Raw genomic sequence first — 20,822 nt, 5'->3', positions numbered from 1 at the left:
TCCCTCGCAAGGGCCATCAGCTGATCGGCCGGCAGGGAGGGAGGGACAGAGAGGCAGAGGAGGGGCAGGAAACCAGCACACTATGGGAAGAGGCAGCGGAGCCAGCAGGACCAAGCTTCTGCCCCCTGCCCCTGATGGGGAGAGGGGGGGAGAAGAGCAGGCCAGGCCAGGCCAGATTTTTATTGGCATGCTGCTGTCTGCTGGGATTCTGTCAGGCAGCAGCGTGCCATTAAAAATCGTCGTTGACCATCTTTGGCACGTGTGCCATAGGTTGCCAACCCCTGGCATATAAACTGGAGTATTTTTGTTTGATTTGGTTTTGGCGGGGAGTAGAGGGCTTGTACCTCTCTAAAGGGCCACCGCAGTCCTACTGTATGGGATAAAATCACTATGACTAACACAAGCAAGAAGTTAAAATCATGCTTAAATTTTTAGAGAGAGTTCTCTTTGACCATGCTGCATGCAGATTTTAAAAGAACATTCATCAATACATAATTATGCTGGTGTTCCCTCTCCCAAATTACATTCTTATGCAGTTACTTTATTTTTGAAATTAAGGAAAGTATGAGTATTTGAAACTTGAGATAAATTAGGTGATAGTTATCAGGTCCTTCAAACCTCTTCCAGAAGATTTACATATTTCAGTAATTATATGTATGAGAAAAGTTTATGAAATTTAAGGAGTTTACTTATGAAAAAAACTTAATCTGTCCTACAATAAATTCACACTTCTAATATTTTGGAACACTACCAGGAATTCCAAACCCACCTACTGCTTTTAAAAAAAAAAAAAAAATAGCAGCTCCTCAATTGCCCTATTCTCTTGTTAAAATTACTGCATTTGCAGATGGAAAAATTCACTCACTTTTTCCTTTGTCCTTAGTTCACTGAATATCTGCTGAATTTCCAGTTTCCAGTCATCTTGCATGGAGTGGAAAGATTCTTGAGGCATCTCAGTCATAACTGCCTCCTCAATGGCAGTAAGCTGTTCAAGAATTAAGGTAAACGATGGTCGGATATGAGGATCCTGCTCCCAGCATTCTAAAATTCATCAAAATCCCATCAGTTCCATTATTGACAGAATTTTAGGGGGATTATTTACACAATGCATGAATTTCAAAATATTTGTTATTTATACTTCAAAGTTCTAATGCTTACTCCCCTCCCTGAGAATTGCCTAGTTTTATCATTGCTGGTATAGGGCATGCTTACCTATAGTACGTCAAGATTTTTAAAAGGTTATGAGAAGTCATTTTTTTCCAACGTAACCTCTATTTTCAGGATGTAAAGCAGCAGAACTGCCAGCACCGAAGTAGTTAAGCTTCTTGAGCTAATAAAAAACCTCAAAGAACTCCATTTGGACACTATAGCATAGGGGGAGGGATAGTTCAGTGGTTTGAGCATTCACCTGCTAAATCCAGGGTTGTGAGTTCAATCCTTGAGGGGGCCATTTGGGGATTGGCCCTGCTTTGAGCAGGGGGTTGGACTAGATGATCTCCTGAGGTCCCTTCCAACCCTTATGATCTACGATTCTATGATTAATGCACAGTTGTCAGGGTCCCTCATCTCTCTGGAGAAGGAGGTAGAAACCCAACAGAATCTTTGGGAGTCAAAAAGACTACGAGGTAACAGCTAGTGATATCCCCTCCCCATAAGAAGTCAGTCATATTGATTTTGTATTTTACTGCTATATTTGGTGGACATTATAGTTAATTACATATAAAAGAAAAGAAAACAAACCACAAGAATACAGAAGAAATAATTCAACCACTGCTTAAGGTGATGAATCTTTAAAAATGATATGGTATATTGTAGTATTGCATGGCTTACTCTGAAATGGGTTAAAATGTCTTAGTACGGGATTGCCAAGAAAGGGAAAACCACTACTTTATACAGAGTTAGCACAGTACCAAATGAAGTGTTTGAATTGAGTAATTATTATAAATCATAAGAAAAAGCATAGATATTAAAAAACACATTTACTTCTAGGATAAGTAGAGAGAAGCAGCACAGGTACCTTTCATTAGTTTAGCAAATGGTTCAGGACAGGTGGATGGAATGGGCAAAGTAAGCTTATTGACAGCTACTCCGTAAGCCACAGCAAGACCATCAATGCCACGGTAAGGAACTTCTCCTGTAAGCAGTTCCCACAGCAACACTCCGTAACTATAAAGCAAATTTTTAAATAGTTAAGTTTATCTTCTGAATACTGACACGGTTTACTCAGGGACAAACAGGTTGATACTCTGTCCAGTATGTAGTCCCAAAAGAGACTGTCTTCACTATCATTTGTCAAAATCTTCAGGAGACTATTCCTCTTCACCTGTTATCTTCTCTCTGATAGCAATCAGTAAAACTGGATATGCTAGTCAAATGGATGGGCTATTGTAACCATATCCTACCTAAATCACTGTCACTTTGCTGCCAGGAAAAAAAAACAACAAAACAAACAAAACTCCTATTTAAAAAAATAGACTTTGGTTCCAGTCAACTTTTAGTCAGATGTCACTGCCATGTAAACCTTGATGGAAAGAGGATGGAAAAGGAAGAGAACAAGCATAAAGAACAGATGAGAAATAAAAAGTTCTACTTCAAAACAATGAAGTATCAAACTGATCCCTGGACAATTTATCCCAATGGACACATCATTTTGTTTTTTGAAATAAAAGCGGCTTAATCTGAGAACTGAAATTTCTGCATCCCTATGGCATACTGCAGAATGAGCCCCTAACTTTTTTCCCCTTTTATAAAATGTGCAACAGGATTGACTCATGACATAATTTCATTTTTGCCAGGCTAGGCAAGGAAAAAATATTGCTTACTGTCAAAAGTAAGAGGAAACATTTCCTAAATTTTAGAGGAAAAGTTCTCTCTCTTGATTGTGTGTCAGCTACCAATATACCTATCACTGCTAATTAGATTAGCCAAAAGAAATTCGGATACAAACTCCACCCTAAAATTAAAATGATTTCACGCTCTTTACTTCTCTGACCTCCAGTAAATCTATCTTGTAATAAGCATGTTTAATATTGGCTGCCCCATAGGCACTACCAGAGTAGAGTCTCATTGCATTAGGCACTGTACAGAAAAGTATACGGTGACTGCCCTGAAGAGCTTACAATCTAAACAGACAAGACAGACACAAGTTGCGGAAAGAGCTATCACACACAAGCAGAGTGAACAATATGACGATCATAAATGTCATGTTTGCTCCACAACTTTTTTGAGGGTGGCTTTAATTGGGAAAGGATAAGGTAAGGAACCAACTTGAGCCTCGTTATTTGTAGTTCTCAGTTCCTTATTCAAAGGCCAAAATTATTTAAAAATACATCAGCGTAAGATTACATTTTTAGAAGTTTCATCAAATTCACGTGACTGAATGCAATAAAAGTTTAAATTACTAATTATTAAATAATCAAATAAAGAGTTGGGTTTTAACTGACTGGGTACATGACAATATACCAGGTCACCCCAAGTGATATGCCCCTGTGACTGTCAGACTGTTCTGAAGTAGCTGGGGCATGCTACCCTGACCTGAAACTTCATTCCTGTGCAACATACTGCCACATATCACACCCCTCACATTTTTTCCCCATGGCCCTCGAATAAGGAATTGGGATTTGACTAGCTGTATGAGAAATGTGTCTCAGATCATCCCCAAGAGACATGTCCTCACAAACATCAGATTGTTCTGAAGGAGCTGGTACATGACACTTGCCAACCAAAATCTTTGTTCATGCGCAATATGCTGATGAATTCCAGAACTCCACCACTCTTCCATATTATATATGGAATATGCATAAGCAACTGAGTTTTGACTGGCCATGTGTGACAAAACAGGTTCTGGGTCAACTCAAGGGATGCATCTTGGCAACTGTCAGATTGTTCTACAAGCAGGCCCAGCTCCAGGCACCAGCAAACCAAGCAGGTGCTTGGGGCGTCACATTTTCAGGGGCGGCATTCTGGCCATCTTTATTTATTTTTTTGTGCATGTGGGGCGGGAAAAGCCTAGAGCTGCCCCTGGCAGCAGCAGCACATCCTGCACGGGGGCTGCCCTGGGGCTGCTTGGTTTGCATCAGGGAGCAATGCCTGCACCTTACGGCCAGCCAGGCTCTGAGTGCGGGACACTCTGGCTGGGGGCCGCCCCCCGGGGTGCATGGAGCCACCTGCAGATGGTGCCTGGCAGCCACCACCCAGTGCCGCAGTCGGGGCTGGGAGAACCAGCCTGAGCCACCCAGGGACTGCAGCAGAGTGGCCAAGAGCAGCAGCAGTGGGGCCATAGTGGGGACCAGTGCCCAGGGCATTGCCGTGCAGGGCCCGCACCCCGCTCTTCGGGGCTCCATTCCCTCTGAGGCTGCCCTGCCCTGGCTCCTCAGCCCTCTGCTGAGCGGTCCCCCAGCTCTGCCATCCCAAGTCTCGGATGGTCCTGAAGGCAGGAGCCCTGGCTGGAGGGACCCTGAGCTGAGGCACAGCCTGGGAGCTCCGCTGCTTACCCCGACCCTGCCAGAGCCGGGCCAACTGGAGGCAAGTGGGCGGAGTCAGCACTGGTGGAGGGGAAAGCCCAGGGCTAGGGCAACAGGGAGTGCAGGTGGGGGGGGAGGGGAAGCCCAGAGTTTGGGCAGCAAGTGGTGCCGAGGGCCCAGGGTTGGGGCGGCAGGGGGTACAGGTGGAGAAGGGGGCAGAGCCCAGCACTGGGACGGCAGGGGGTGCGGGTGGGGGGAGAGTCCAGTGCTGGGGAGGCAGGGAGGTGCAGGGGGAGCCCAGGGCTGGGGTGGGGGACAGCTGAAATTTTTTTTGCTTGGGGTGGCAAAAAACTTAGTGCCGGCTCTGTCTACAAGGAGCTGGGATATGCTGTCTCTAACCCAAAGCTTTGTTCCCCCACCTACATTTTGAATATGGAATTTATATAAGGGGCCAGGGTTTGAAGGGCAATATGGTTTAAAGAAAAAAGAAAAAGAAATTTCATCTCAGGGTGGGTGAGATAATGTCTTTTAGTAGATCTGAGGAAGAGCTCTGTGTAGCTCAAAAGCTTGTCTCTCTTGCCCACAGAAGTTGGTCTGCTAAAAGACATTATCTCACCCACCTTGTCTCTCTAATACCCTGGGACCAACATGGCTAGGACACCACTGTATATATCACCTCAACTGACATTTCCCCACCATGGTTAAACTGTTCTAATGTAGCAAGGCATGGAACTCCCTGAACTGTGGCCCATGTCACCATTCCTCCCCACAACACATACATGCCCTTTAGCAGGGCAACTGCAGCAGCTAACAGGGATTTCAGAGGGTGAAGCTATGGATTTGTTCATTCTCTGTGAGTGTTGTGTGACTCAACTGCGGAGCCCTGACTTGGCCAGGTGAGACAGGTCTCTGTGTCTCGGTAAGGGCCTTGTTCCTGGAACACTTGAGGCTTTGAACAGAACCAGCATTTGAAGTTTCCGTGTAGCTATTCCCTCTCTGTTTGCGAAGGAGGGAGCTGAGCAGTGAGGCTTAGTATACAAGAATTGTCAGATGAACAAGAGTGGCAAACTGGATCAGTTTTACAGGGTACATAACCAGGGAGCCTGAGTCCAATTTTAGATCTGGTTATACTCATAAGAATGGCCATACTGGATCAGACCAAAGATCCACCTAGCCCAGTGTACTGCCCTCAACAATAGCCAACGCCAGGTGCTTCAGAGGGAATGAACATAACAGGTAATCATCAAGTGATCCATCCCATCACCCATTGCCAGCTTTTGGCAAAAAAAGGCTAGGGCCACCATCCCTGCCCATCCTGGCTAATAGCCATTGATGGACCTATCCTCCATGAATATATCTAGTTGTTTTTTGAACCCTGTTATAGTTTTGGCCTTTACAACATGCTCTGGCACAGAGTTCCACAGAATGACTGTGCATTGTGTGAAGAAATACTTCCCTTTGTTTGTTTTAAACCTGTGGCCTATTAATTTCATTTGGTGACCCCTAATTCTTGTGTTAAGAGAAGGAACAAACAGTTCCTTTCTCAACATGAGTCATGATTTTATAGACCTCTGTCATATCCCCCCTTAGTTGTCTTTTCCAAGCTGAAAAGTCCCTGTCTTATTACTCTCTACTCATATGGAAGCTGTTTCATACCCCTAATAATTTCTGTTGCCCTTTTCTGTACTTTTTCTAATTCCATCTTCTTCTAAATGCATGCAGATCTGCACGCAGTATTCAAGATGTGGACCTATCATGGATTTATATAGAGGCACCTATTTATGTAGAAGCACCTCAGGCTGGACTACAGCAGTGCACTTTCCTGGCCACAAAGCATTCAGCATTGTTCAACTAGTACAGAACACTGCACAACCTCTCCTCAGCAACACATTCATCCGCTAATACACCACATCCATACTCCACACTGGTTTCCCACAGAATTCAAAATTGAGTTCAAGGTCTCAGGCCCTATCTTCAAGGTACTCAATGGACTGGTCCTAGGATATCTAAAAGATTTCCTGAACAAAGACCATGGTCAACAATTCTGCTCCTCAGGAACAGTGAAATTCTATAATAAGGGTAAAGTTTGTCTGTACAGTAGAAGGAACTTCCTTTTGGGCCAGCCCCAGACTGCGGCTGAACTCTCCCAGGAACCAAAATACATCATAAACCTTGCCACCTTCTGCTCCAAGTGCAAGACTAATTTCTTTGACTTTGCCTTCTCTAGCACATATATAGCAACTTGTATAGTTAAACAATTAAAAAACAGACCTAAATCCTTGCAAAAATAAGAAACTCAATTGCACATGCTTCTTTCCCTGGGAAGAGGATGAAAGGACAAACACCGTATGATAGATGTGTAGTCACACTGCTTGATCAACTACTGGAAGGTGCTCAGATACCTGATGAGGAGAGTGGTATAAGAACATCTGTAGAGTAAATATACTTTGATTTAGTACTGCATGACAGAGTGATATTGTACAGTGCTTTAAAAAAAACAACAAATCATTAAAGCATGCTATATGGATTAAGAAATGGCTAATGGGGAAGTCTCAAGGAGAAGCTGTCGATACAGAGACATCGCTGAACGTTGGTGTTTCTGATGGGCTTCTGCAGGGAGCAACAGTAGTCTAACATTATTGAATATTTTCACCAATGAATGGGAAGTAAATATAAAATCATTACTGACGAAATTTTGGATGACAAAAGATTGGTGGAGTGGTAAATCATTATGAGGACAGAGCAGTCCTCCAGAGATCTGGATTCAAGCAAAATATGTTTTAATACCTCTGGGAACAACAGACGGAGGTGATACCTACCAATAGAGGACTGTGTCCTGGCAAGCAGTGACTCCGAAAAAGTATTTAGGCATCAGAGAAATGTAGGGCTGGAAGGAACTTCGAGAAGTTATCCAGACCATCCCCTCATGCTGAGGCAGAACCAAGTATACCTCTAGATTATCCCTCAGAAGCGTTTGTCCAATTTATTCTTAAAAACCTCGAACAATGCAGATTTCACTGCCTCCCTTGGAACTTAACTATCCGTATAATTAAGGAAAACTTTCTAATATCTAATTAGAATCTCCCGTGCTGCAGATTAAGCCCATTACTTCTTGTTTTACCGTCAGTGGACTTGGAGCACAATTAATCACAGTCCTCTTTATTACTGTCCTTAACATATATTTGAAGACTTATCAAGTTCCCCCTCAGTCCTCTTTTCTCAAGACTAGATATGCCAAGTGTTGTTCTTTTTTAAACCTTTCTTCACAGGTCAGGTATTCCAAACCTTTTATCATTTTGTTTTCTCTTCTAGATTCTCTCTAATTTGTCCATGTCTTTCCCAATACGTGGTGATCAGAACAAGACAAAGTACTCCAGCAGGGTACCAGTGCTGAGCAGAATGAGACAGCTACCTCCCATGTCTTATATACTCCTCGTAATACCCCAGCACTGTTAGTTTGAATATGTTGACAATGTGATGCAGTGGCCAAAAAAGCTGTGATCCACAATAAACCTGGGATCTTTTTCTGGAGTACCACTGCATAGCCAGTTATTCCCCATTTTGTATTTGTGCATTTGTTTTTTCCGGCCTAAATGTAGTACTTTAGACTTGTCTGTATTAAATTTAATCTTGTTGATTTTACACAAATTCTCCAATTTGTCAAGATCATTTTGAATTCTAATCTTGTCCTCTAAACTGCTTGCAACCCCTCCCAACTTGGTTTCAATCTGTAAGTTTTATAAGCATATTCTCTACTCTGTTATCCAAGTCATTCATGAAGATGACAAAAAAACTGAACATGCGCTCCCTCTGTGATGCTACGGCAAAAAAGGCTATTGTGATCCTTGGATATATAAACATGAGTTATGAGTAGGTGTAGGGAGGGATTTTACCTCTGCTTATGACACTAGTGAGACCAATGCTAGAATACTGCATCCAGTTTTGGTGTCCACATTTTAAAAAGGAAGTTGAAAAATTGGAGCGGGCACAGAAAAGAGCCACAAAAATGATTGAAGGGCTGGAGAAAATGTCTTATGGTGAGAATTGAAGAGGTCAATCTATTATTTTATCAAAGAAAACTGAGATGTGACTTGATTACAACGTATAAATACCTTCATGTGGACAAAACACTGGGTACTACTCAAGGGCTCTTTAATTTAGTGGGGAAACAACGAACAAGAACAAATGTTTAGAAGCTGAAGACAGACAACACCAAGTGAGAAATTATTTTTATTTATTAATAGTGAGCACGTTTACTACCAGAACAAACTACCAAAGGAAGTGATGGATTCTCCATCTCTTCATGTCTTCAAATCAAGAGTGGATGCTATTCAAGAAGACATATTCTAGTTAAACAGAAGTTGTTACTGAGCTGGGTCACTGGATGGCATTCTATAGTGATACACAGGAGGTCAAAGTAGATGTCTAATGGTCTCCTTCAGCCTGCAAATCTTTGAAACCCTGCTTGCCTGCCTGCCCGCCAGCCCACACACCCCTTTATCAAAGTTCCCCCTCCATGTGCAGGGTTTGGCGCAGTGGTTGGTTGCGTTAGGATTACAGACCATAAAAACCTCTTCATGCAGAGACAGCACCAAATTATGCAGCAATACTATGAGGAAATTCATAAAGAAACTTCTCTTCTGTGCAAAACAAAGTCTTATACAAATCCTTGAGAATACTTAAAGATGTCACCAGTGATCAGCACTAACATCAACAATTGCACAATGTTTTATTTTTATTAATAGCGACTTCTTTACTGATTTTACAGTTTCAAAGCCAAAGCAAACAAATTCAATCAAGAACATGTGAGTAATGGTTCACCATTAATGAAATGACTACACTTGCAGATAAGTCTGATCACAAAATGATTAAACAATGTAACGGCTTGGCTATTTCCAGAAATTTCTGTGCATGATAGCAAATAAGTTGAAAGAAACCAAGATGCATTTTGGTGGAAGCATCTCAAGGTGGTGACCTGCCTCTTTCAGATACCATTCATTGACTATTCAGACAAAATTGATATGTCCCTACCCTAGAAAAATCCTTCATCTACCTTCTCTGTAGCTCTTTTCTATGTAACTGGAATAAAGCATTAATATTTAAAATAAAGTTTCAAATATTGCTTAGTTCAACAGAATCAACATTATTTACATAAATAGTAGACTTCACTATAGCAGAAGTGTTGTCATCATAGGTGCAAAGTTGCTGAGATAACATACAATGCCGGGAACCATTTTGGGATAACATACAACACTAGATAGTACTTTACATGTTTCCACAAACTTGGCCAAATTCATGAGTGGCATTTCTATGATGTAATTTTGGGATGAAAAAGGAAATGAGGTGGAGATATTCTAGCCACAAATAGAGTTCTCCAAATTCCTCTGAAGTTTACCAAGTCACATTCCTGCTGTATGAATCTCGGAGCAACAATAAAGACATATATAGGACTAGGGTAGCAGTCACTTAAGTAGTTTGTGAGCACTGTATTGGTGCTCACTGTTTTCTATTGTGTAAGAAACCACTCCAAATAGGAGTATTCATTAAACTAAGACCTTGAATATTTGCATATAGTTAACAAACATGATTTTGTGGCAGTCAACTGTGTCCAGATAGTGTCTTGTTATTTTTGTTGTGTAATGAGAAAAGGACATCACTAATCACAACAAATGTTTTCTATATCTAACAATTTTTGATAAATGTAGCCATTGGGGGGGGGGGGCTCAGAGCCGGAGAAGGGAGGGTTGGGTGAAGGAGGGGATTTGGGGTGCAGGCTCTGGGCAGCTCTTACCTAAAGCAGCTCCTGGAAGCAGCCAGCATGTCCTTGTTGCCCCTTGGCACAGGGGCAGACAGGGGGCTCTGCGTACTGCCCCAGTCCACAGGCGCCACCCCCAATTGGCAGTGTCCCGACAATGGGAGCTGTGAAGCCAGTGCTAGGGGAAGAGCATGGAGACCCCTAGTCACACCAGCACCTACAAGCCGGAGGTACATGCCAGCTACTGTGGCCTATCAGACTTTTAGTGGCCTGGTCAGCTGTGTGGACTGGACCTACCAGATCCCTTTTTGACTAGGTGTTCTGGTAGAAAACCGGACACCTGGCAACCCTAGGTGAATGGCATGTCTTCTCCTTCAGCGGGGTCTGACAGCTGGGGTGACCGAGACACATTACCACATACTGCTAGTCAAAACCTACCTCATTCAAACTCCACATACAGTATGGGTGACCACGGGCCTGGATGGGCCACGCTGAGAATGTCAACTCAGGGTAGACTACAAAAATTAGGGTAGGTCAGACCCACTCCCTGTCTGCCCAACCGCTGTGTGGCTGAAGCCCCCATACCAGGACACCTTGCTGAGCTTCACCCCCACTCCCAGCCCAACCCACCCCCCTCCTGCATCTGAACCTCCATCTCTACACCCAGATCACTCCCCAGATCACCCTGCACTCACACCTTCACCCTGACGAGCCCCACCCCGTATGCACCTGGACCCCCACCCCACTGAGCCCCAACCAGTTGCACCCAGGCCCCTATCCAACCAAGCCCCACTCCCCCAGCACCCAGACACTCTCCCCCCGCCCTGGGAGCCCCATCTGCTCACACCCAACAACCCCTGCCCCCACCCCCCGGCTGAGCCTCCACCACCATCACCTGGACTTCCCCACAGAGTCTCAATACCTCTTCACCAAGAACCTTCTCAATGAGCCCCTGTGCATCCAGATCCCCCACAATGAGCCACATGCACCCAGAATGCCCCACATGGAACCTTCTCATAACTCAGACTCTAGGACTGGAAGGGACCTCGAGAGGTCATCGAGTCCAATCCCCTGCCCTCATGGCCGGACCAAATACTGTCTAGACCATCCCTGATAGACATTTATCTAACCTACTCTTAAATATCTCCAGAGATGGAGATTCCACAACCTCCCTAGGCAATTTATTCCAGTGTTTAACCACCCTGACAGTTGAGAACTTTTTCCTAATGTCCAACCTAAATCTCCCTTGCTGCAGTTAAAGCCTATTGCTTCTTGTTCTATCATTAGAGGCTAAGGTGAACAAGTTTTCTCCCTCCTCCTAATGACACCCTTTTAGATATCTGAAAACTGCTATCATGTCCCCCCTCCTGTCTCTCTTCCAAACTAAACAACCCATTGATTCAGCCCTTCGTATCATAGGTCATGTTCTCGAGACCTTTACATTCTTGCGCTCTTCTCTGGATCTTCTCCCAATTTCTTCTCCACATCCCTTCGTGAATCTGGTGCCCGAGAACGGACACAATGCTCCAGTGAGGCCAACCAGCGCAGAGTAGAGTGGAAGAAATTAGCTGTCTGTGTCTTGCTCATCAACACACCTGTTATGCATCCAGAACACAATGCTTTTTTGCATACTGTATCACACGTTGACGATCATATTTAGCTGTGGTGCCTATAACGCTAGATCCTTTCTTCTGGCCGACTCCTTCTAGATATCTTTCATTCTGTATGTGTGAAATCTGATTGTCCTTCCTAAAAAAAAAAAAAGCCTCTATACCTAGATCACATACACACTAAGCCCCTCCACACTTGGATCTTGAGCCAGCCAGCCCACAGCTGGTGTGCCTGGTGCAGGGCTGCTAACCCTGGTGAGTTGATTCACCTGCTACTCCTGAGGGAATTCTGCACCTGTCATAACTATAAAGGGAAGGGTAACAACCCTCCCATATACAATACTATAAAATCCCTCCTGGCCAGAGACATCAAAATCCTTTTACTTGTAAAGGGTTAAGAAGCTCAGGTAACCTGGCTGACACCTGACCCAAAGGACCAACAAGGGGACAAGATACTTTCAAATCTGGGGGGCAGGAAGGCTTTTGTTTGTGCTCTTTGTTTTTGTGGTGTTCACTCTTGGGACCAAGAGGAACCGGACATCAACCCATGTTCTCCAAATCTTTCTGAACAAGTCGCTTGTATTTCAAACTTGTAAGTAACAGTCAGGCAAGGCGTATTAGTTTCATCTTTGTTTTCTCAACTTGTGAATTTTACCTTTGCTAGAGGGAGCTATCCTGGTTTTGTTGTAACTTTGAAACTAAAGCTAGAAGGGGTTCCTCTGGGCTCTTTGAATCCGATTACCCTGTAAAGTTAATTTTCCATCCTGATGTTACAGAGATAGATTTTTTTTTTTGAAATAAAAATCTAAAAATTTTCTTTTAAGAACCTGACTGATTTTTCCATTGTCCAAAGATCCCGGGGTTTGGTTCTTTTGATCACTTTGTAACCAATTGGATAGGGTATTATTCTCAAGCCTCCCCAGGAAAAGAGAGTGTAAGGGCTTGGATGGATATTTTGGGGGAAGAAGAACTCCAAGTGGTCCTTTCCCTGTTTCTTGTTAAATCACTTGGTGGTGGCAGCATACCAGGTTTTAAACTAAGCTGGTAGAAATAAGCTTAGGGGGCTTTCATGTGGGTCCCCACATCTGTACCCTAGAGTTCAGAGTGGGGAAGGAACCCTGACAGCATCAATAAAATATAAACTTCTGTGCACAATATTTTAAAATTCTGCAAATTTTATTATTCAATAAATAAAATGTGGAAGCTCCAGCATGGCAGTGAGGAGCACAGGCCACTGGCTGCATGGAGGTGGGAGAACGCCCTGCAACCCCTCCTTCCCCAGTCCTTGGGACCCTGACCTCTAGGGCAGGCCTGGCCCTTGCACTGTGTCAGGGTTGGGTACAGCCTCGCTGCCGAATTCGCGTCGGAGGGGGGGATGTAAGGTGTTGCAGGGTGATCTCCTATCCCCATGCCACCAGTGGCCTGCGCTCCCCATTGCCATTCTGGAGCCTTCCCATTTATTTGTTGAATAATCAAATTTACAGGAGTTTTAAAATATTTAAAATATTGTGTACAGAATTCCCTCGTGAGTGCTGAATTTTGAACATGAATAGGAACTCTACTGAACCACTGCATCTCTTGCTTTTAAGTCCAACTTTAGGCAAACAGAGAAGTCTCATGTTCTTCTGGCAAACATGGCTCAGCCACTTTGCAACAGAAAAGCTTCAAAAACAGACTCCAACGAGAAACTGCTGAGCTGGAATTGATATGCAAACTAGATACAATCAACTTAGGCTTAAACAGGGACTGGGAACGGCTGAGCGAGTACAAACGTTGAATCTCTCTCCCCTTGTAAGTATTCTCACACTTCTTATCAAACTGTCTGTACTGGGTTATCTTGATTATCACTTCAAAAGTTTTTTTTCCTCTTACTTAATTGGCCTCTCAGAGTTGGTAAGACAACTCCCACCTTTTCATGCTCTCTGTATGTGTATATATATCTCAATATATGTTCCATTCCATGCATCCAAAGAAGTGGGCTGTAGCCCATGAAAGCTTATGCTCAAATAAATTTGTTAGTCTCTAAGGTACCACAAGTACTCCTGTTGTATTAAGACACAAGGCAACCATTGCAAACTCAGTTCAATTATTATTCCTAGCATAGCTTCTTCCTATTGATACACATCCTGAATGATAGTTCCTTGAACTTAGATATTCTTTAAAAATGAAGCAGAGAATAAGATACATCTCCTAAAGCAAAACCATACACTTAATTTCATCCAGCAGAGCTTCCTAGTATTGCTAGATTTTGGAACACTAGACACAAGAAGGAAATTCATCAGTGCCCACTGCTGATACTTTTGCATAAAAAGTCTTGCTGAAGATTTTTGGACTTGAGGTACACCTATGTATGGCAGAATTCCTAAAGGTATTGCAGTTTAAGGTGAGAACATTCTAAAAGGAAATCAGTCAGTCACAAGTTAGATATTCTGTACAGAATTCTATCAAACATGCTGTATGGAAATCCTTGCCAAGCTTTGCACCCAGAATGTTTTTTAAGAAGCAATGCCCAGTCACAGTGTGACTACATTTTACAATCCATTTTAATCCATCTTCCTATTATTTAAAGCAAGGGTAAAGAGCAACGAAAGACAATATTTGGAAACCAAGAAAGCCTAAACCAAACTGCACAACATAAGACTTACTAATTAAAAACCTCTCCTGTTAAAAAACTCTTCATTGAACTAAATACTTACATTTTTACAAGAGAGGCGTGCAGAAGAAAAGGTGAAGAAGAGAAATACTGTTGATTCCAAAAATGTAAGCTAATGTTGTAGTAGAATACAACAATTGCACCAAAGCATACCCCCTTTCAGATACCTAAAAAAAAAAAAAATCACAGCAACAAGACTGGACAGGACCTGTAATTAAGCATGGAACACAGCTGGTTAGGGAAATACCTACATCCATCCTCCAGCCTACCCAAACAAAAAGTAATGCCTCTTTCTCTAATGGACACCATCTGAGACTGATAGAACACTCAACATACTAAGGAATTGGTTTCAAACTTAAGATGGGTAAAAGGTGCATCACAAAGAAGTGGTGAAGTCTACAGAACTAACCTGACATACCAAAAGCATTACTTCATAATGCAGAATAGCAGTGAGACACTTCTTTTAAAAAAAAACAAAAGAAAAAACAAAAAAACCCACACAGGACTCTATATTAGTTTAAAAAAAATCTTGTGCATGTTTTCTACTGTATCACACAGACAATAGATTATGGAGCTAAAGCCTCCTTCCTCCCCAAATTGCCATTTACACAGCCCCATATGTTTTGGTTTCTCCTAATAAATATAAATTTGGAAGGCAGACAACAGGAGCTTTGCAGGTAGAGCACAGGAACTCTGAAAGCTTATTTCACAATATAAAACTTACTCCCACCTCACACACACAAATGATTTAAAATGATTTTATCCTCTGATCCTAAAGAGACTTAACTGTCTCATTCAAAAACCTCATTGATACGCAAAGTCCTGTGGTTTACATGAAGTATCCTGAATGTCCTTATTGAATAAGAACTATACATGAATTTAAAATAAGGTGGCCCACCACAGAAGATAAAGTAGAAATACAGTTTTAATTTATACTGACTGCACTTCCAACTCCATCCTGATTAATGGAAATACATTCAGTACACATTTATGGGACTAAAACATGTTGATTTACAATTAAATGCAGTCTTTACACTAAATTTTGTATTTTTGGCTAATCAGGAAGACGCATTATAACTGCACACATTTACTTAAGACATTATATAGTCTAATTTACATTTAGTCAGATTATTAATCTTTACATTTTTGTGATCCATTTCTTATTTACCAAAGGATTTTTTTTACTCGTGATTTGTCTCAGGCTCTACTTGGATGGATAATCAACCCCAATTAAAATGCACCAAAAAAGGGTATTAAAAAAATAAATGAAAACCATCTTAAATGTGCTGGATACATAAGAAAAAAAAAGTTTAAACATGTTTTGCACTTAAAAATTAACTTATTAAACAAAGGAAATATTATCTGTCGTTAGTGAATTGACCTGGATTGTTTCTGGTCACTATGTCCTTCAAGATTTCAGAACTTGTACACCTCATCCTCACACCAAGTTTTCATTCCTAAATTGGAAGAGAAAAAAAAAAAGCTCTCTTGCTTTTTTAACTCCCAATTGCTTTCTGAAATTTGAAAGATTTATTTATTGAACTGAACTGAAGTAGTTCAACAAACAGAAATGAAGACAATATTCCTCTGTACCTGCAGAAGACGATACTGCTGTTAAAATCTGGTTTAGCATGCCAACAAACTATGATTCCAGGTACTTAGCCAGTGGCTTCCACCAGTTCAGCGGAAACTCTGACAGCAAACATACTTCTTAACATTATTTTTGTGTTTAATTTTAATGATTAATAAATTGTAGTAAGCTTAGTACTTAAAGACAGGTTGTCAATTCAAATTTAATTTTAAATCAGGTTATTTAAAAAACCTTATGTTTAATTTAAATAAAAAAATCCATTTTTAGACGTCTGCTTTTTTTATCCATTCTGTTTACTATACATATAATAATCATGGGGACTAGTCTCATTTGTTATATTCACTATGAGGCCTTCTGAGTAGAAAATAAATACCCTATTATCAGGCAGTGCATGCATTAATGTAACAGGAATAAGAGCCCTTTGTCTCCCAAGTAAAACATCTGGATATTCAACAGAAAAACTCAAGGGCTGCTCCTATTGAAATATTGTTTGCATTTATAAGGCTACTTATTTCCCTGATTGTAAGAATGATTCAGTCAGTCAATCTTCTCTTGGGACAGAATGTCAATCTGTGGGGATACCTACTGTGGGTAGTTAAGATAAGGGCATTCAGAGGTAGACAAGTCAGGGTATATTTTGAAATATTAGAATTTTACTTGGCAAGCAGTAAATTTCTTCCACACTCTCAGACCAACACCATCAGTAAACCATTAAAACAGACAGAACAATTTCAACACAGAGGATTTCCTCAAATATCCATTTTTCAAGATTCACAGGATGAGGAACTTAGCTATCAAGCAGTCTCAAGTGGGACAAAACACTCACCTCCAGATATCACTTCCTTTAGAAAACACAGATGACTTTATAACTTCAGGTGCCATCCATGCATAGGTACCTGCTGCACTCATTTTGGTTGTTCTATGCCATTCCCTAGCCAGGCCAAAGTCTGTAATCTTCAAAGTTTTATTACAAATGTCATCATGTTCTATCTTCTGAAGTAACAAAACTGCAGAAAAAACAAAAGATTTAATTTGAGAATGTTCTCATGTAGCAAAATACATGTTTACATTTTAATATTTTAAATACTAATGTCATATTAACGCAATGTTATAGTTAATATTTTAAGTGGCCAGAAGTGAGTAATTTTGAGTTTTGATGCGATAGCTACTGTAACCTCGCACCGTTCACCTATGAATTACCCGGTTAATCTACAGCATAATGTACATGTTTCACTTAGAATTTCTTGACTTGTATTTAAAAATCTTAGCTAGAGTGTTGTATTAACATAGATTTGGAATATAGATTTCTTTATTAAAAAGAGGCAGAGAAGTGTGATTGATCATGTGTTCTAACTCACAATGGGAGATCCAGATCACTACCACAATGCATCATATCTTCTTCTGAGCCTGCTCATCACAAAATTTTATTCATCCAGTTCCCACAATCCCTTCCCACAACAGCAACTATTATTTTAGTATTCATGGCATACAGATCAAAGGTTAAGTTACAGATAGGAATAATTAGCACACAAGTGTTTTCTAGCAAAATAAACTGCAAAGCACAGAATAAGGTAACCAAGTAAACCGTAAATGAAGAATTACCTTGCCTTAGAAGAAATTTGTTTCAGCAAGAATCTGAACTGATAACCTTGCATTTATATTAACTGATCACTGCTTTAGTTTGGGGCAGTAAAATGAGAAGTTGTTACTGATATTTCAGAATTATATCTTAAAACTTAGAGGTAAAATACTGAAGCAAATAGGTCTCTTCCAATAAGTTTCTCACTTATACTCTAAAGGAGATACTAAGGCTAACATGAATGTGTAGGCTAAGATCTCAATAATCAGTATTAAGAGAACAACGTTAAAATAATTATGGGTGTTATGCCTTTAGATTTGAATGAAAGGCCTATTGTTTTCAATTACATTTCAAATGAGTTCAGTAGAATTCCTGAAATTCCTTGTCAGTCAGTGTCACCGAAACTAAAAACAGTGACTCTTGCACAAGTCAATAATTGGAATATGGCCAAGTTTCATTCTACAAAAGGAACAAAAAGGCTTATAGCACTTCAAACTTCCGTTTCCTGCTGGCAGTCAGGAAGAACTAATATATATCTATATATCTATATCTATCTATCTATCTATATACACACACACACACACACACACACACACACACACACATATATATACACACACACACACAGTACACACACACAAATCATCTGGGAAGCAAAATGCTCAACATAACTAAAACCCAGGTCCATAGCAAATTCTTCTAGACTGGTAACCTAGCAATCTGCGTTAGGCTATCCTTTTGTGACTTCTGCAGATTTCTGACCCTCATTAGCTTCATTCCAGAACTGGTCTTTACAATCTTGTTAGCCTGCTCCCTCAATCTTGAGCCAATTGTTTTTCTAATCCCTATTTAGAAAATATATTTTCATAAACCAAGAAGTTTATTTACAGCAGGTATTAAAGCAGGGTGAAAAACATTTTCAATTTATCACCTATTTACTCAGTATTCAGAAGTGCATAACAAGTTATATAATTTTGTTGAAAATTTACATTAGTACTCTCGCATGTCTAAAATTTAAACATAAACCATCTCAGAGTAAATTCGAAAGACAATTTTAAAAAGTTTATACTGTGAACAATAAATCTGTCATAATTAGATTGAAAAGCACTAGTACAGATCCTAAGTAACTTGTACACTTGTCCTCTACAGATAGTATATCCAAATTTTATATCAGAAAAACCAAAAGCGACTAATCAGGACTACTCAAAATGTAACTGAAGGATTGGAGCCCCCCCCCGCCCCCCCCCAAGACAACGTAGACACTAAATAAAACCAGGGCCGTCCTTAGCCATAGGTAGAACAGGCAGCCGCCTAGGGCACCACTAGGTCTGGGGGCACCGCTCTGCTGGGAGCCCTGACAGACGGGAAGCAGTGGAGCATGTAAGAGCAGGGCTCTGGTCCTAGAGAGAGCCGAATGCAGCACAGTCTGAGGCAGGGGATTGGCTGCTGTGGTCTCTGGGAAGGGGTGGGGAAAGGAACTCATCTGTAGGGTGACTAGATGTCCCGATTTTTGAGTTTTTTTCTTATATAGGCTCCTATTCCCCCCACCCCCATCCTGATTTTTCACACTTGCTGTCTGGTCACCCTACGTGAGGGTAATTGGTACCCATATGAGACAAAGCCCCAAATATCAGGACTGGCCCTATAAAATCAGGATATCTGGATCTGGTCACTCTAGCTAGGGAGCGCGTCTCTCCCCCAGGCTGGCAGCGATCCATCTCATCTGGGGGGGAGCTGCACAGGGCAGGATGAGCTGCTGTGGCTCCATGGGTGCCCCGTCTCTGAGATCAGATGCTGTGCTAACTTCACCATGATCTGGCGGTGGTGCCCATTGGCATGTTGGATCAGACCTGAGGGTTTGCTGCTGCTGTTGCCACTCTGCACCCAAAGAGGTGGATTTTTGGGGTCCTGCAGTTTCCACCTATTCTCCTCCTCTTACTACCGCTGTGGCTCCAGCAGGCTGGGGGATAAGCCAAGCATGAAAGCAATGCTGTGTTGCCATTTAGATTGTCATTTAACAAATTGTTTGCAAACAAACCCTGCTAACCAATCCTGAATTCAATTTCAATATTTTTTTTACAAACATTCTTAGCCAAAACAGATTAAAGTTTGTTGACAATTAATGTGTGACAACTTATTTTGTTGTTGATTGGGGAAGGGGAGTGGGCCAGGTTTCATTCAATCAGAGAACAGAAAAAAAAAGTTGACTGACTTTTCCTATACCTTTTACTTGTAAAATAGAGCTCCCCACAACTGTAATATGCTCATTCTCTGTACTAACGTATAGAGCGGGGATCAGCAACTATGGCACATGTGTCAAAAAAAGTGGGGGGGGGGCGGGCCACGCGAGCTGATTTTTGGTGCGAATGCAGCGTTGGCTGAGCGGCTCAGCCCGCCATTGCTCTGAGGTTCTAGCTTACTGCCCATTGCCACCCGGGGTCCCGGCCACGGCCCCACTCAGCGCCACTGCTGTCCTGGGGACCCCCAGGAACCCACAGGTGCGTGGCTGAGTCCGGCCGGTGGCATGATCACCCTGGCTGAGCCACTCAACCTGCTATTCGGCGGGTTCCATTCACTTCAAGCTGGTATGGTGGGTGAGCAGGAATTAAATTTCATGAATAGGAACCAAGAGCAACTATGACAAAGTAGCAAGAACCTAGGCAGTGGTCCCCAACTTTTTCGTCTTGCAGGCGTTGATGTAGGACTGTGGGTGACGAGCATCCACCAAAATGCTTGCTTAATTCAGTGGCATAGCGGTGACACCTCGGAGACGCTGCTTGTTGGCAGCGAGTTGGCTCATCCAGACGGCGTTGCTGCCGAAATGCTGCCGATTTTGGTGGCATTTCCAGCAAGATGCTTGTCCTGCCAGCCAGTACGCGGGGTGCACTGAGAGGCCCCAGCGGGTGCCATGCACCTCAGGCACCTTGTTGGGGACCCTGACCTAGAGAGCTCCTGAAGCACAGCGATCATTTTTTGATTTAAATTTGACTTGAACTGTTATTGAGAATTGAGTAACTGCATCAATAGCTGCCAATGTAAAATCGATGATGGACATGTACAGTTTCTCATACCAGCAAACTTGATTGAATATATCTCCAATGTGTACTATTGCCACTTGTATTTTATCTGACAATTCATGTCACAGCAGCTCAGGAGAACAGAAGGTTTCTC

At 41.9% G+C, this 20,822-nt stretch overlaps 1 protein-coding gene across 1 annotated transcript in view; it reads right to left on the bottom strand.

Moving 5' to 3' along the window:
* The window catches only part of MAP3K21 (mitogen-activated protein kinase kinase kinase 21), a 79,157-nt gene that overhangs the window by 40,053 nt on the left and 18,282 nt on the right, over positions 1 to 20,822 (bottom strand). The window contains exons 2-4 of the mRNA XM_075064159.1: positions 16,899 to 17,079; positions 2,018 to 2,166; positions 866 to 1,041 (exon numbers count right to left, since the gene is read on the bottom strand). Of these exons, the coding sequence (XP_074920260.1) occupies positions 866 to 1,041; positions 2,018 to 2,166; positions 16,899 to 17,079 (506 nt within the window). The remainder of the gene's footprint in view (positions 1 to 865; positions 1,042 to 2,017; positions 2,167 to 16,898; positions 17,080 to 20,822) is intronic.

Source organism: Chelonoidis abingdonii, chromosome 3 (assembly GCF_003597395.2).
Source record: "Chelonoidis abingdonii isolate Lonesome George chromosome 3, CheloAbing_2.0, whole genome shotgun sequence".
Taxonomy (NCBI): Eukaryota; Metazoa; Chordata; order Testudines; family Testudinidae; genus Chelonoidis; species Chelonoidis abingdonii.
This window is presented reverse-complemented; position numbering and strand designations above follow the sequence as displayed.